The sequence below is a fragment of the Cariama cristata genome, unplaced genomic scaffold (genome assembly GCF_000690535.1).
Source record: "Cariama cristata isolate BGI_N322 unplaced genomic scaffold, ASM69053v1 scaffold19761, whole genome shotgun sequence".
Classification (NCBI taxonomy): Eukaryota; Metazoa; Chordata; class Aves; order Cariamiformes; family Cariamidae; genus Cariama; species Cariama cristata.
In genome coordinates this window covers 25689-37583 of record NW_009600133.1, presented here as the reverse complement: position 1 = coordinate 37583, position 11895 = coordinate 25689, and the positions used below count along the sequence as shown (strand labels likewise).

At 37.3% G+C, this 11895-nt stretch overlaps 1 protein-coding gene across 1 annotated transcript; it reads right to left on the bottom strand.

The window, feature by feature from the left end:
* Positions 1–508: 508 nt before the first annotated feature.
* Positions 509–11319, bottom strand: ZNF407 (zinc finger protein 407). The gene is made up of 2 exons (XM_009709937.1): positions 6543–11319; positions 509–627 (listed from the first exon to the last, which is right to left on the bottom strand). The coding sequence occupies exons 1-2, from the start codon at positions 11317–11319 to the stop codon at positions 509–511; spliced, it is 4896 nt and encodes a 1631-aa protein (XP_009708239.1).
* Positions 11320–11895: the final 576 nt, after the last annotated feature.

Sequence of the window (11895 nt, the reverse complement as noted above, 5' to 3'; positions counted from 1 at the left end):
ACATAAAAGACTGCAATTTATTTTCAAAGTCTTATGCCTGCGATATTTTAGATCCGTTTGTTTGAAAAATCAGTCTTCTGTTTTGTTTTCGTAAAGAATGAAAACCCTAATGGAGTCCAGAAATCTGTTAATGGTACTAAAATTATAACAGTATAGCAAAAGAAAAAACCCCACACAGTAAAGTCTATATTATATATTTTTTATGTCTTTAAATGGAATTTACAGTTCTCCCTCGCAATGTGAATGAACATCCTATAATTTAGTCAATTTACAGATTACAGGTTCAAATTGACCTTGTAGCCCATAAAATTGCTCATCTTCAGTGCAGGATTAGAAGTGGGAAAAGAATGTCATAACTGTATTTAAGGAATTTACCATAACAATGGAAAGGAGGATATGCATGCATAATTTTAGCCACTCTTGCTCACATCACAGTTTTCAATTCTGAAACAATGCATATCCTGCACTCTTCTCCTGGTTAACCATGGTGGAGACTGTTTCAATTTACTCACCCACAGACATGACACTTGTATTCCCTCATCCCAAGGTGCCTCTTGACATGGTTTCTGGCATCTCCGAGCTGAGCTGTTGCAAAGTGGCATATCTTGCACTTGAATGGCTTTGATCCTAAGTAAAATTTAGCATAAGATATGAGTTGAATTAGAATAATGTATCACCCACGGTAAAAGAAATAAAAAATCCTGGGAAAAAAATAACCTTTAAAAAAGCTTATCCCACATTTAACCTGTTTGAGATTTTTGCCTGACAAAAAAAAGTCTCTCCTACATAAATTTATAACTCCCAGGACACAGACGGTATATACCACACATTACTCATTAAAGTTTCCTTAAGTTCAAGATCATGGAAACTACTCTCTTGACTTTTAACAATAATTTAATCTTTTATTTATTATTTTAAAAACCCACAAAATATCAAAATGAGAAGACAATATAGTAGGTAGCTATTCTTTCAACAAGATGGCAAAAGTTGTTCTACACCTTTCCCCATTTCCAAATGCTGAAACTCAGGTAACGGTTTTAAAGTGGCTTGACATTGGTGTAAACTGCAAAATGTACTTGTTTTTTAAGCAAATATATTTAAAGTAAAGTAATTTTTGAAGTCGTCTGACTTTGAATAGATTTCACATTAGCATTGGTATTTCAGATTTGTTCTGTCACACAGAGAAAATGATTCATCACCTAGCTATTGTAATGACATGCAATGTATGAATATACAGTGGATAAAATATTATGCCTTTATGACTGTTTTATGGTCAAGAATTTATGATTATTCTGCAAACCAGAAGTATTGACATTTTGGCTATTATTTATTTCAAGAACAAACTTTAATATTAAATGTCTACTGCAGACCAAAGAACTCTGAAATTATTTCTCCAAGGAAGAAGTACCAGCCTATTTCTTGTATCACAGCAGTTCAGCAAAAAGTCAAATTGTTTGTCTATCTTAATTAACAGTGATCCTCTCTCGAGGATGGAAAAACTATTTTTTTTTACTGAATTAGTTAAATTGGGCACATGTCAGTCCCCATGTTTTACGCAGCAACACCATTCTAAAGCATGCTGTAGCACTTTCCAATTTTCTGACCACTAAATCCTTAAATCAATAAATCAAAATCATAGAATTGCAGTTAAAAGTAAGTACAATATGGTCACAGAGTCTCCATATTATGTTTAGTATATGTTTTGTGAAGTACTTCTTCCAATACAGTTAAGCATAATATGAAATATGTGATCTTTAATAAATATACATAAAGAGCTCTGATAAGAAAAATGTTGCACTATATCATACTTGATCAATGAACCTTTTTGCTTTGCCCTTGAAAACAGAATACCCTCCAAGAATCCATTGGTGAAATTGAGGATCTTAGTAAAAATTTTTAGAGTCTTAAATTTCAATTTAATTCCCAAAAGCTGACGAAAAATGAAGCATTTAATTTTAATCTTCTAACTGAAATAAAAAAGTCAACAGTACTAAGCACGGGCAGACAAGGTTGAATATTTCACAGTTCAATGACAATGAAGCCAGATCTCTTAATACTTCCATTTCTACTGTTGGAAGTAGATGTAAAATATATTTAGCACCTGAATGGTTATATCTAGTCAGCTTTATATGTTTAAATGTCAAAAGCAGGTTGAGACTGCAGCTAACAGCAATCACATTCTATCAATCACACTGAAAAACCCCAGTTTATTTAAATGATCCTGATAAAACTAAATTAATCATTAATTTGGTGACATTTCAAATCAACACTGCATTCTACAAAAAGACTCGTGGAAATAAAAAAAAAAAAGCCTCTCTTTGCATTAAATAAAAGAGTATTAAAAGTTGATGTTTTAACTTAGGATCTTAAAGACTAATTGCACAATTAGTAACATCAAGGCCACAGTTGGAGAGGATTTTTTAAAATCTGTTGGTGTTTATACTGCTCTTTTTTGTCATTGAATTCAAATACCATGTGGATTCAATCCTGTGGTCCCTTAGTTTCTCTCCTACTGATTAAATTGTAAATTCGTTCCTCATTCTGTTACTGCAGGTGTCCCACAGGGCTTCCATACAAGACCTTTGCTGTTTTCCATTTACATGACTCCTTTGTGAAGAACTCGAGTTCACACCAATCGTAGCTACAGTGTGCTGACAATACAGAAATGCATTATTCTGTTGACTGCTCTCATCCAAAAATCACTCAGGCCTTGAGGTTTTTTTATTTATTTCTCAGATCCAGAGCTGAGTATCCGTTAACATCTTCATTTAAACTCCACGAAAATTCAAGTGCCGGCAGGCTCCAGCCAGTACTTATCACCTGAAACAAAAGCACAGCGCATCTCCCTTTGAGGTTGCTTGTGCCACATTTGTTCCAGTATGTTCTTGGATGGAACAACTCAAAATTTTATACTTAAGATGAAGACATTAGACTAAGAGTTAAACTAACGGGGCAAAAAAAAATCCATGTTTGCCATAAGGCTATCTAAAACAATGTTGAAGCAATTAACCATTTTTCAGCCGTACTTGTATTATCACAAACTTTAATGGTTCTCATATGCTGTGTTAAATGTGATATTACTGAATTCACACTTGTCTTTTAGTTCACAGAAAAATGAGAAAAATACTTTCAATATAGCATCTTTCCAACCAAATGACTTTCAAAAAAAAAAAAAAAAAAAAAAAAAAAACAAAAAAACACCACCACATGATTAATTACTGTACCCACAAGTTATGGCACAGAAACAAAGTGTACATTTTCTGATGGTAGCAGATAACAATAAGGCTCTTAATAAGAGAACTGGGGAGGGGAAAAACAACAACAACAAACCCCACCAAATTGAAAATAGACTAAATTTAAGAGTTCAGGTCAGACAGACACAAACCATGCTGCTGTTTTACCAAAAAGACTCTTCATAGCCATAAGTTCATAGTCCTTATTTTACATTAAGACAACAGAGACCCAAAACTACAAGAAAAATTCACTGCCTCAGTTTTAAGCCAGCCAAAGGCAACATCATCTGCAGCTGCAGGAATAGCTGTGTCCCTGTCTCAGGCCCAATGCAAAGTGAGGAGGGCTGTGTGAAATACCATCATCCCATTTCCTTCTATGTTTAGGACGTGGGGAGTAAGACACCACACTTACATTGAGCAAACCTTCCATTAACTGAGAAATCTGATGAGAAATGAAACCAAGATGATGTGGCTGCAGGTGATTTTTCCTCAGATGTTGATTGTTAATTAAGTTTATGGGACCTCCACCAATTGCGAACTAAAAAGTCTTCCACCTCTACTACTCCTTTTATTTTTCTTTATGCTTCCTCATTTTCACTTGTCAACATGTGATGGACTTACTTGTTATCTCCTCTCTAGCAAAGCTTCCCTTTCATTTGCAATGTGAAAAGCTACATTATTTAACGGTATTTTGAAACATTATTTTTCTATTAATGGAAATCATTAGTTGTATCTTTCTACAACTTTCCCTTCCCTTCCCCTCCCACCCCAAACCATCACCAATTACTCAATAAAAAAAAAAAAAAAAAAGGCAAGGAGCTGGCTATGGTTACACATACATACGTATAGAAACATATATATGCACATCGGGGTGCTGAAGAAAGATTTTAATAAAGCCCCTGATCAGAACAATAAATGGGAAAATGTGCAGCTCTGCTCCTACTACGTTATCCTGGAACAGACGAGAAGCTAGGAATACCATCCTTTGCCTCCCCAATGTTACAAGCCAGTGTATATACAGTTGGTGGAGTAGGTCAGTTCCCTCTGCCACCACTCCCAATAACCCCAAAATAAATATTTGTTTCTTATTCAACTGCATCCATTCTGATACAGATTGGAAGAAAAGGTTCTATAAGACACAAAGGAAATCACAAATATGAAGATAAGGATTGGAAGAGAAAGCCTTCTTCCCATTAACTATTAATAAAAGTCTCCGCATTACTATTTATGTGAATAAGCAAAGCATAAGAAAAGCATTTCATTTAAAGGTGCCGTGAGAAAGAGGGCAGATAAAACTCTACTCTGTAACCCTTCTATACCTCCTTTGTGCACAGCACCAAAAAATGACTTGCAAAATGAAATGTATTCTTTTACTGCTTTGCATATTTAGGGCCATCCAAAAGCACAATAAAAATATACTTCATGATAAGACCTACACACAAGCTGTTAAAAAGTACACTAACTTTTACTAAATGTTACAATCAATGATGTAACTTATGTAAGTAGGGTTGCTTTGTCATATATTGATAGTTACCTCACTTTCACATCCACATTAACTTGATTTTAAATGCAATTAATACATATAGTCAAGGAAGACTAATGGACTACATTCTGCACTTAACCTGGTGGACATTTTCAAATGGCACAAGTGACCAGTGCAAACCTATTTTGCATTGTAAACGACTAAATAAATCTTAATGGATTAAGAATGATCAGCTATCAACACACAAGGGAAATTAAGTGCTGAAATGCCTACATTGATTATTTTAAATTATTAGCCTTACTCTGTTCTTGAATTTGTATGCTTTTAGTGAGCTTTAACACATTTACAAGACTTATTGACTATAATTACAAGAGAATTCAAGTAATGGACACATCAATTATAAGCAACATGTCTTGACCAGACAGTTGCATAAAGAATTCTAAAGAGAGCTCCATTAGCATCCCCCCCCTTTAGTTTTATTCAGTTTTATCTGCCGTAAGAGGGCATATTAAGGGCTTATACAGCTGCTCTGACCATGTGAACATGAGCGTCCCTCTAAAGACTTAACACTGCATTCAAAGCTGGATATTAGCTGAAGCGATACAGATAACTACGTTATTGACAGGATAGAAGTAATGCTGAAAGTATTAAGTATGTGAGTTATTGGTACACATGAATACTGCCGTTATAGTAAAATACTTGGAAAGGTTTGAAATACAGTGTCCGTGTTCCCCAAGATTAATTTTAAACTTTGTTGGCCAGTCACGCCCTTGCCTTTTCATAAAAAACCTTACAAAACTATTTTAGGATTATGCCAGGAATTACCATTCTTTTATGCTTCTTTTTTCTTACCTTTTTGTTCTCTTCCTTGTAACCATGCACTAAGTTTCAAATACTGCATGAATTTAAACTATAGCTTCCATAATAAGCCATTATTTAAAAGTACAGTAAAATAAACCTTACAGTTTTAATGAAAATATGTTCATTGAAATGTGAATTTATTATTCAAATCCACTCATAAATTCAACCATGGAGACACCACTTGTCTAAGCAGAGCTCAGTGATTTAGAAAAGCTGTCTATTTAAAATAAAGAATGTATGGCAGGTTTATAGAAACATCGCAGTGAATTTTTACATAAATTTAGAACTGCAGCTTATGCATTTTTCTACAAAAATGTTTTTAAATTTTCCACTTAAAATTAAACATAAAAATGAATTGAAAGTGTGATCAGCACAGAAATTAAATCAGATGCTACATCCCCGTGCATCACATCGGCACTACACACTACCTCCCAAAAAAGGCTGACCAGTTCCAATTTCCATAACTTATTTCTACAAAAACCTCTTGCTGCCCCTTGTTGGTATTTATTTAGGAATGATGAAATGTCAAATGTCTACCCTGCAGCATTATGTAATGCTGAAAGTGTAACTGAATTGAAATGAAATAAACCATTTGGATATTAAACAACTGCAAGGAAGAGGAAGTTAGAAAGAACAGCTAATTGTTCTCTCAAACCACCACTGCTTCATTATATAAATTTAAGAACCAAGTAATGGTTACAATTTAGATTAAAGGGAAGAAAATCTCTCTATATGAAAACAAAAGGCAGAAGGGTGACTGCGCTTAAAACGTTCTTACATTTTCTGCCCTTTGATCACTGTATTTTCATACCCCTTTAGGTAATTTTGAATTTCATCGGGGGCTCATCAGGCAATGTGAACACCGGTTCGTAAGAAATGTTAAAGAGATTAACAAGCAGAAAAAGACCAATGGTATAATTCACTCGGTTTGAAAGAGACCACTTCCAAAGCGAGCGTTTCCATACCTGTATGGGTACGGATGTGAGCTAGGAAGGCCATGGAATTGCTACTTCTACACATCTTCCCACAATACTTGCAGACATTGCCTTGGTTCTCCTCCCTCTCCCTGTTTATTTGCTCAGTGTCTTCCACGATGTACTTATTCACTTCCCGCAACAGCTCTTCGTGTTGCTCTTTGATGTGGAGAAACAAGCTCTGCTCCGAATCGAAGGGCTCCGTGCACTTCACACACTTGAAGGTAGCTCCTCCTTCGGGCAGCTCCTCCACGCTCGCCTGCTCATTTCGCATGTGCCCAGCGCTGGCCAAGTGCTGGTGAAGGTTGCTTTCTGTGTAAAATGACTTTCCACAGAGTAAACAATGAAAATGTTTTTCTTTTGAAGGATGTTTCATGGCTATGTGAACATTTAGTCCGCTCAAACCATCTGCTAGAAACCCACAGTCATCGCAGCGAATACGTGTCGATTCCCCAAGGGAAATTCCTTCTGGCTTCTTCTTTTTCCCACCACTCAGTGAAGGGTCCGCTTTCACTGTCGGCTCACCAGCTTTCACTCCACCTGACATCTGCCCTTCAGCAGAACGCTCAGTGGCCTCCCCATCTTGATGGCTTTTTAACCTCACTATAGAAGAATCAAACTTGCCAAAATTTTGCATTGCCTTTCCTTTATCATCAGCAATGATAACTGTTCCTAAAGCCTCATTACTACTTTCTTGCATGCCCTCAGCTGTTGAGCCATCTGCCTCCCAAGCATTGTTATTTATAGTTACTTCTGCTTCATGTTGTGCTTCCATAAGGGCTTCTTCCTCCTCCCCAGTAGGATCCGCTTTGAAACTTCTGTCACCCTCTAAACTACGTATATTTTGTACCGTTCCTCCAATGCTTCCAGCAAAATTTGATTGCTCTACTGCACTACTTGTTTCTGGAAGAGTTAGCATAAGAAGTGGGTTATTTTTTTTCAGTGATTTTTTTTGGAGAATGTCTGTGTTTCTACACACTACTTCAGGGTTTTCTCTTTTTGCTTCCAAGCTTTCCTCGCCTTTTCTTGAATTCAAGTTTGTGCAGCCTGATCTATTTTGATTTTCTGCAGCGCAATCATCATCTGAGATGAGCAGCTCCTGACCATGCCTACTTTTCTGGAACCCAGTCGTACCTGTTTCTTTAACTGATACTTCCTTGTCAAGTTTAACAACTTTATCTTTCTGAGTTGGTTGCTGGAATCCTTCACAAAAAAGGTCTTCTCCTCCATTTTTAGACTCCTCTTCAAGTTCACCTTCTACTGCATTTTGGGAACTGCTGCCTTTCGGCTTTCCTGGAGGTGCATTTTCATCTAAGACAGTACATTCAGTTAAGCTTTGACTCGTATGATCACCTTCTGCTGCATCATTGGCACATCTTGTTTGACCTAAAACAGTTTTCCATTCTCCTGCACTGTGATGGTGCTCCTCTTGAGACAAAGCAGTGCCTTCTTTAGTGGTAACTACTGCGTTTGCTTCCTCCCCAGAAGAAGAATAAACGTAAGATTCTCTTCTAATTTTATGTTTCTCTGTTGTCGCATGCCTAATCATCTCTCTGCGAGTAACAGCATAGTAGTCACAAGCCATGCAGTAGTATTCAAATTGTTTTGTATGTTTTCGCTTCACATGCAGCTCTAAAGAAGAAGAAGAATGAGCAACGAAGCTGCAGTGTACGCACTTGTTGTCGTTTGCACCCATTGCTCTTCTCTGGAAGCATGGGTCACCATCTTGAGTAACCCTCGCTGGTTCCAGAAATATACGTTGGTTTGTATTTAATGAATTGCTAGTAGGATTCAAATCTGGGAGCCTACCGGCATTGACAACTTTTAGCTCAGCATCTCCTTGCTCAACTTCCTGATTGCCAAAGACAGAATTTTCCAAATCTGATGACTGGCTACCATCTTCAACATGTTCATACAAGGCAGTCATGGAGCTGTTAACCTTCTTGCTCATGGATTCAAAATTACCTCCTTCAGGGCTAACGATGATCTCCGAGTTCTGTTTTCCACGTCCTTCTATTTCAACACGACTTTTGTGTTTTTTGGTTGCACAGTGGCGTTCCATATCTCCTTTGGTTACAGTGTAGTAATTGCAAACCTTACACAAATAGCTGTACTGATGACTGTGCTTTCGTCTGATGTGAACAGTCAAATTTGTAACGCTGGAGGCCAAAAGACCACAATGGGTACATGTCCTAGAAATAGTGCCTTTGGCTTTCTCTCTTTTGGGCGCATTAGCTAAAATCAATTCATTTTCACCAATCCTTTGATCAAGGGGAACGAATTCCTTATTTCTCGATATGTTTTCCACAGAACAGGATGAAACATGTATAATTTCTTTATCTAACTCTGTATTCCCACTCCCAGAAATGGAAGGATCCACCACTGTTTTAATACCACCAACACCAACACAAACCTTTTCAATACATTCTTCAAAACGTAGTCCAATGTTGTTTTTCCTGGCATTTTCGAGGTGCTTGCTTCTTTTGATATGCTTCTCCATTCCTTCCTTACTCAGTGAGTAGAGATTACACGCTTTGCAAAGGAAGTGATACTCCTGCGCATGTCGGAGTTTTATGTGCCTTGTGAGAACCGTGGAAGATCTTGTCTTATAAAAACACTTTTTACATTGAAATTGGGTTCTATTCAGGACAGAATGCTTTAGTTCATTTCTATGATTTATGAAGGAAGAGTCCGGAGCTTTTGCTTTCATTGATACTTCCACTTCCTTTGCAAGATTTTGGCTATTGTCTGATACTGCGTCAGCATAAGTTACCTCTTGCAAGGTCTGATCACTGTTACTCAATGGAGTAGCTTGCTGAAATACTGTACCATCATGTTTCTCATTTTTTTGGTGATTTATCAGCTCTTCTTCCATTTGAAAGAAAAGAATGCAAGTTGGACAACTATGGGACATATTATGCGCTTCACTCATATGGCTTCGAAGGCTGATCACATTCAAGCTGGTAAATGAACAGAGCTGACAATTAAAGCTACAACCACCCATCTGGTGTTTACTGTCCTGACAGTGTTGCTTCATATCCTCCCTGACTTCACAGGAATAACTACACATCTGACAATGAAACTGGACATTTTTTGTATGAGGCTTTGGAACACAAATTTCCAAACTTTTTCTGTTCTGAAAAACATGGCCACGATCAACGCAAGTATGAAGAACACCATGATCAGAAGTAAGTTGAACGTCAGAATCTTTACTATCTGTAGCGCTGGAAGAAAGGGTATTTGGCTTATCTTCAGTAGGATCTTGAATTTCTGAAGTAGTATTAGAATTACTTTTAGCATCTGTTTCTAATTGTGTGTGTGACACAGGGCTTGAATCACCAGGTTTAAGCTGCGTGCAGGAGATGTGCTTCCCGTGTACTCTCTGAGTTTCAGACTTGCCTCTCTTACTATTACTCAACAAGTTGTACCTTCTTTTAACCTGCCTTTTTAATCTAAAAGACCTACTCTGTCCAAATGAAGACCTTAACAAGACGTTTCTTTTACATTCCGGTCTATCAAATCTCCTTGTCATGTTTAAACTGCTAACTAGCTTTTTGGTAGTTGGAGGGAGTTCTGTTTTCTGCAAGGTATTTTCTGAGGGTCCTGGTATTTCTAGTTTTCCAGTACGGGCTTCATAATTTCCTTCTACACTGGAAGAAAGCAACATTTCTTCTGTCATAGTATCTATATTTTCAGTGCGAATATTTGAAGGTGGTATCATTTCAACAAGTTCAGGGCCATCATTTTGTTCAGACAAGCTTACTTTTGAGCCTTTCAGTGCACTGCAAACACTTAGTTCTTTTGCATCAGCAGTTCTTGCCCTTAATTTCCTGGTCCCAGGTTTTGCTCTGACATTCCTCTCTTTGGTTGCAGCAGACTGTTGGTTTTTAAAGGATTTTTTTGTCAATATCTGTACAAATCCTCCCCGGGCAGCAAGATTTTGGCGTCGAAGGTGCGTCTTGCCAAGGAAATGAGAATTTAGGAGACTTTCCTCAGCACTCTGAAAACCACAAAGATCACAACAAAATAGCTTGGATTTCTCATGATCTTGCTTAACACGCATATGTAATGCTGAACTACATTCAGCTGTGCAAGTACAGTGAGGGCATGTTTGCTTTCTGGATTGTTTAGAGGGGCTTTCTCGTTTACGTTTTACCATATCAGAGCAGGAAGGTAAACACTGATCACTCATTTTGCCTTTAAGATCTTTGTCTACGTTTCCAACTGTAGAGCCAAGACTGATTTCTTCTGAAGAAGGTAACTTATCAGGAACAGCAGTTGGCACCTCTTGTGAATGTTTATTTTCCTTGTGAATTTTCAATATGGCACCATCAGCACATTTGAAATTACAGTGGAGGCACAGGAAATTTGACTTAAATACGTCATCACCAAGACAACTGGTGACTCCTTCCTTCATACTACCTGCTTCTCCAACTACGACTTTGTGCAATTTCCTTTTCCTATCTTTCACGTCTTCTGAAGAACTCCACTTTCTTTTTCTGGAGACATTTTCAGGTTTGTCTGCTTCAACAACATCCAGGTTTGGTGACCTTGACAGTGCCCTTTTGTTTGTGCCATTCTCTTTTCTTTTCTTTACAAGGTCCCTGAACACTTCATCTGATATAAGCCTTGTTTTCTGCTGAGACGAAGAGTCGCATCCAGCATTTCCTCCTGATATATTTCTCCGGGATTCTCCTGTCAACTCAGTTTGTAAACTCTCATCAACATCATCTATCTTCTTATTTTCCTCCCCATCCATTCTTAACATTGATATTATCAGTTGTAGATCATTTGGCTTAGTACCTATAAAACAAAAGAGTTACTATTAGTCTTTTATGCACAACCAAAAGTTAAAAGACTCAAGCCAAAAAAAGGCAATATAGCAAATTAAAATCACGGCAGGAAGACAGACACAAAGAAAGATACAAGGCTACATTTTCAGTGTGGTGTCTGAACTTATGACATCTAAAAATAAAACTAACTTCTAGGCACTTGGTTACAGAGCTCTCACTGTGATGAGCACCGTGTGAGCGAGCACTAGCTTCAATAGTTTTTGTGTAATCAGGTAACTTACTCTATGCTTAAACTTGGGCAGATAAGCCTAACCTTTGTTTCTGGAAGTGTATTTAGGACAGAAAACACTAACAGCTTTCAGGGAACCAGCCATGGGATGTTCAAATTTTCCTGAACTAGAAATCCAGGTTCCCAAATTTAAAAGCTCCGAGGAGGAAATGACCATGACTGCAACAATAAGCAAAACAAAGCCAACATAAATGTTAAACATTGTAAGTATGAAGCTTTCTTTCCTTCCTCTGCTTAGATTACCTGCTAAAGAGGGAAAACA

Coding starts and splice junctions, on each gene's coding strand:
- ZNF407 (XM_009709937.1), bottom strand. CDS start 11,319: ATGTTAAGAATGGATGGGGAGGAAAATAAGAAGATAGATGATGTTGAT. Junction 628..6,542: donor TCACATCCGTACCCATACAG/GTATGGAAACGC, acceptor AATTTTACTTAG/GATCAAAGCCATTCAAGTGC.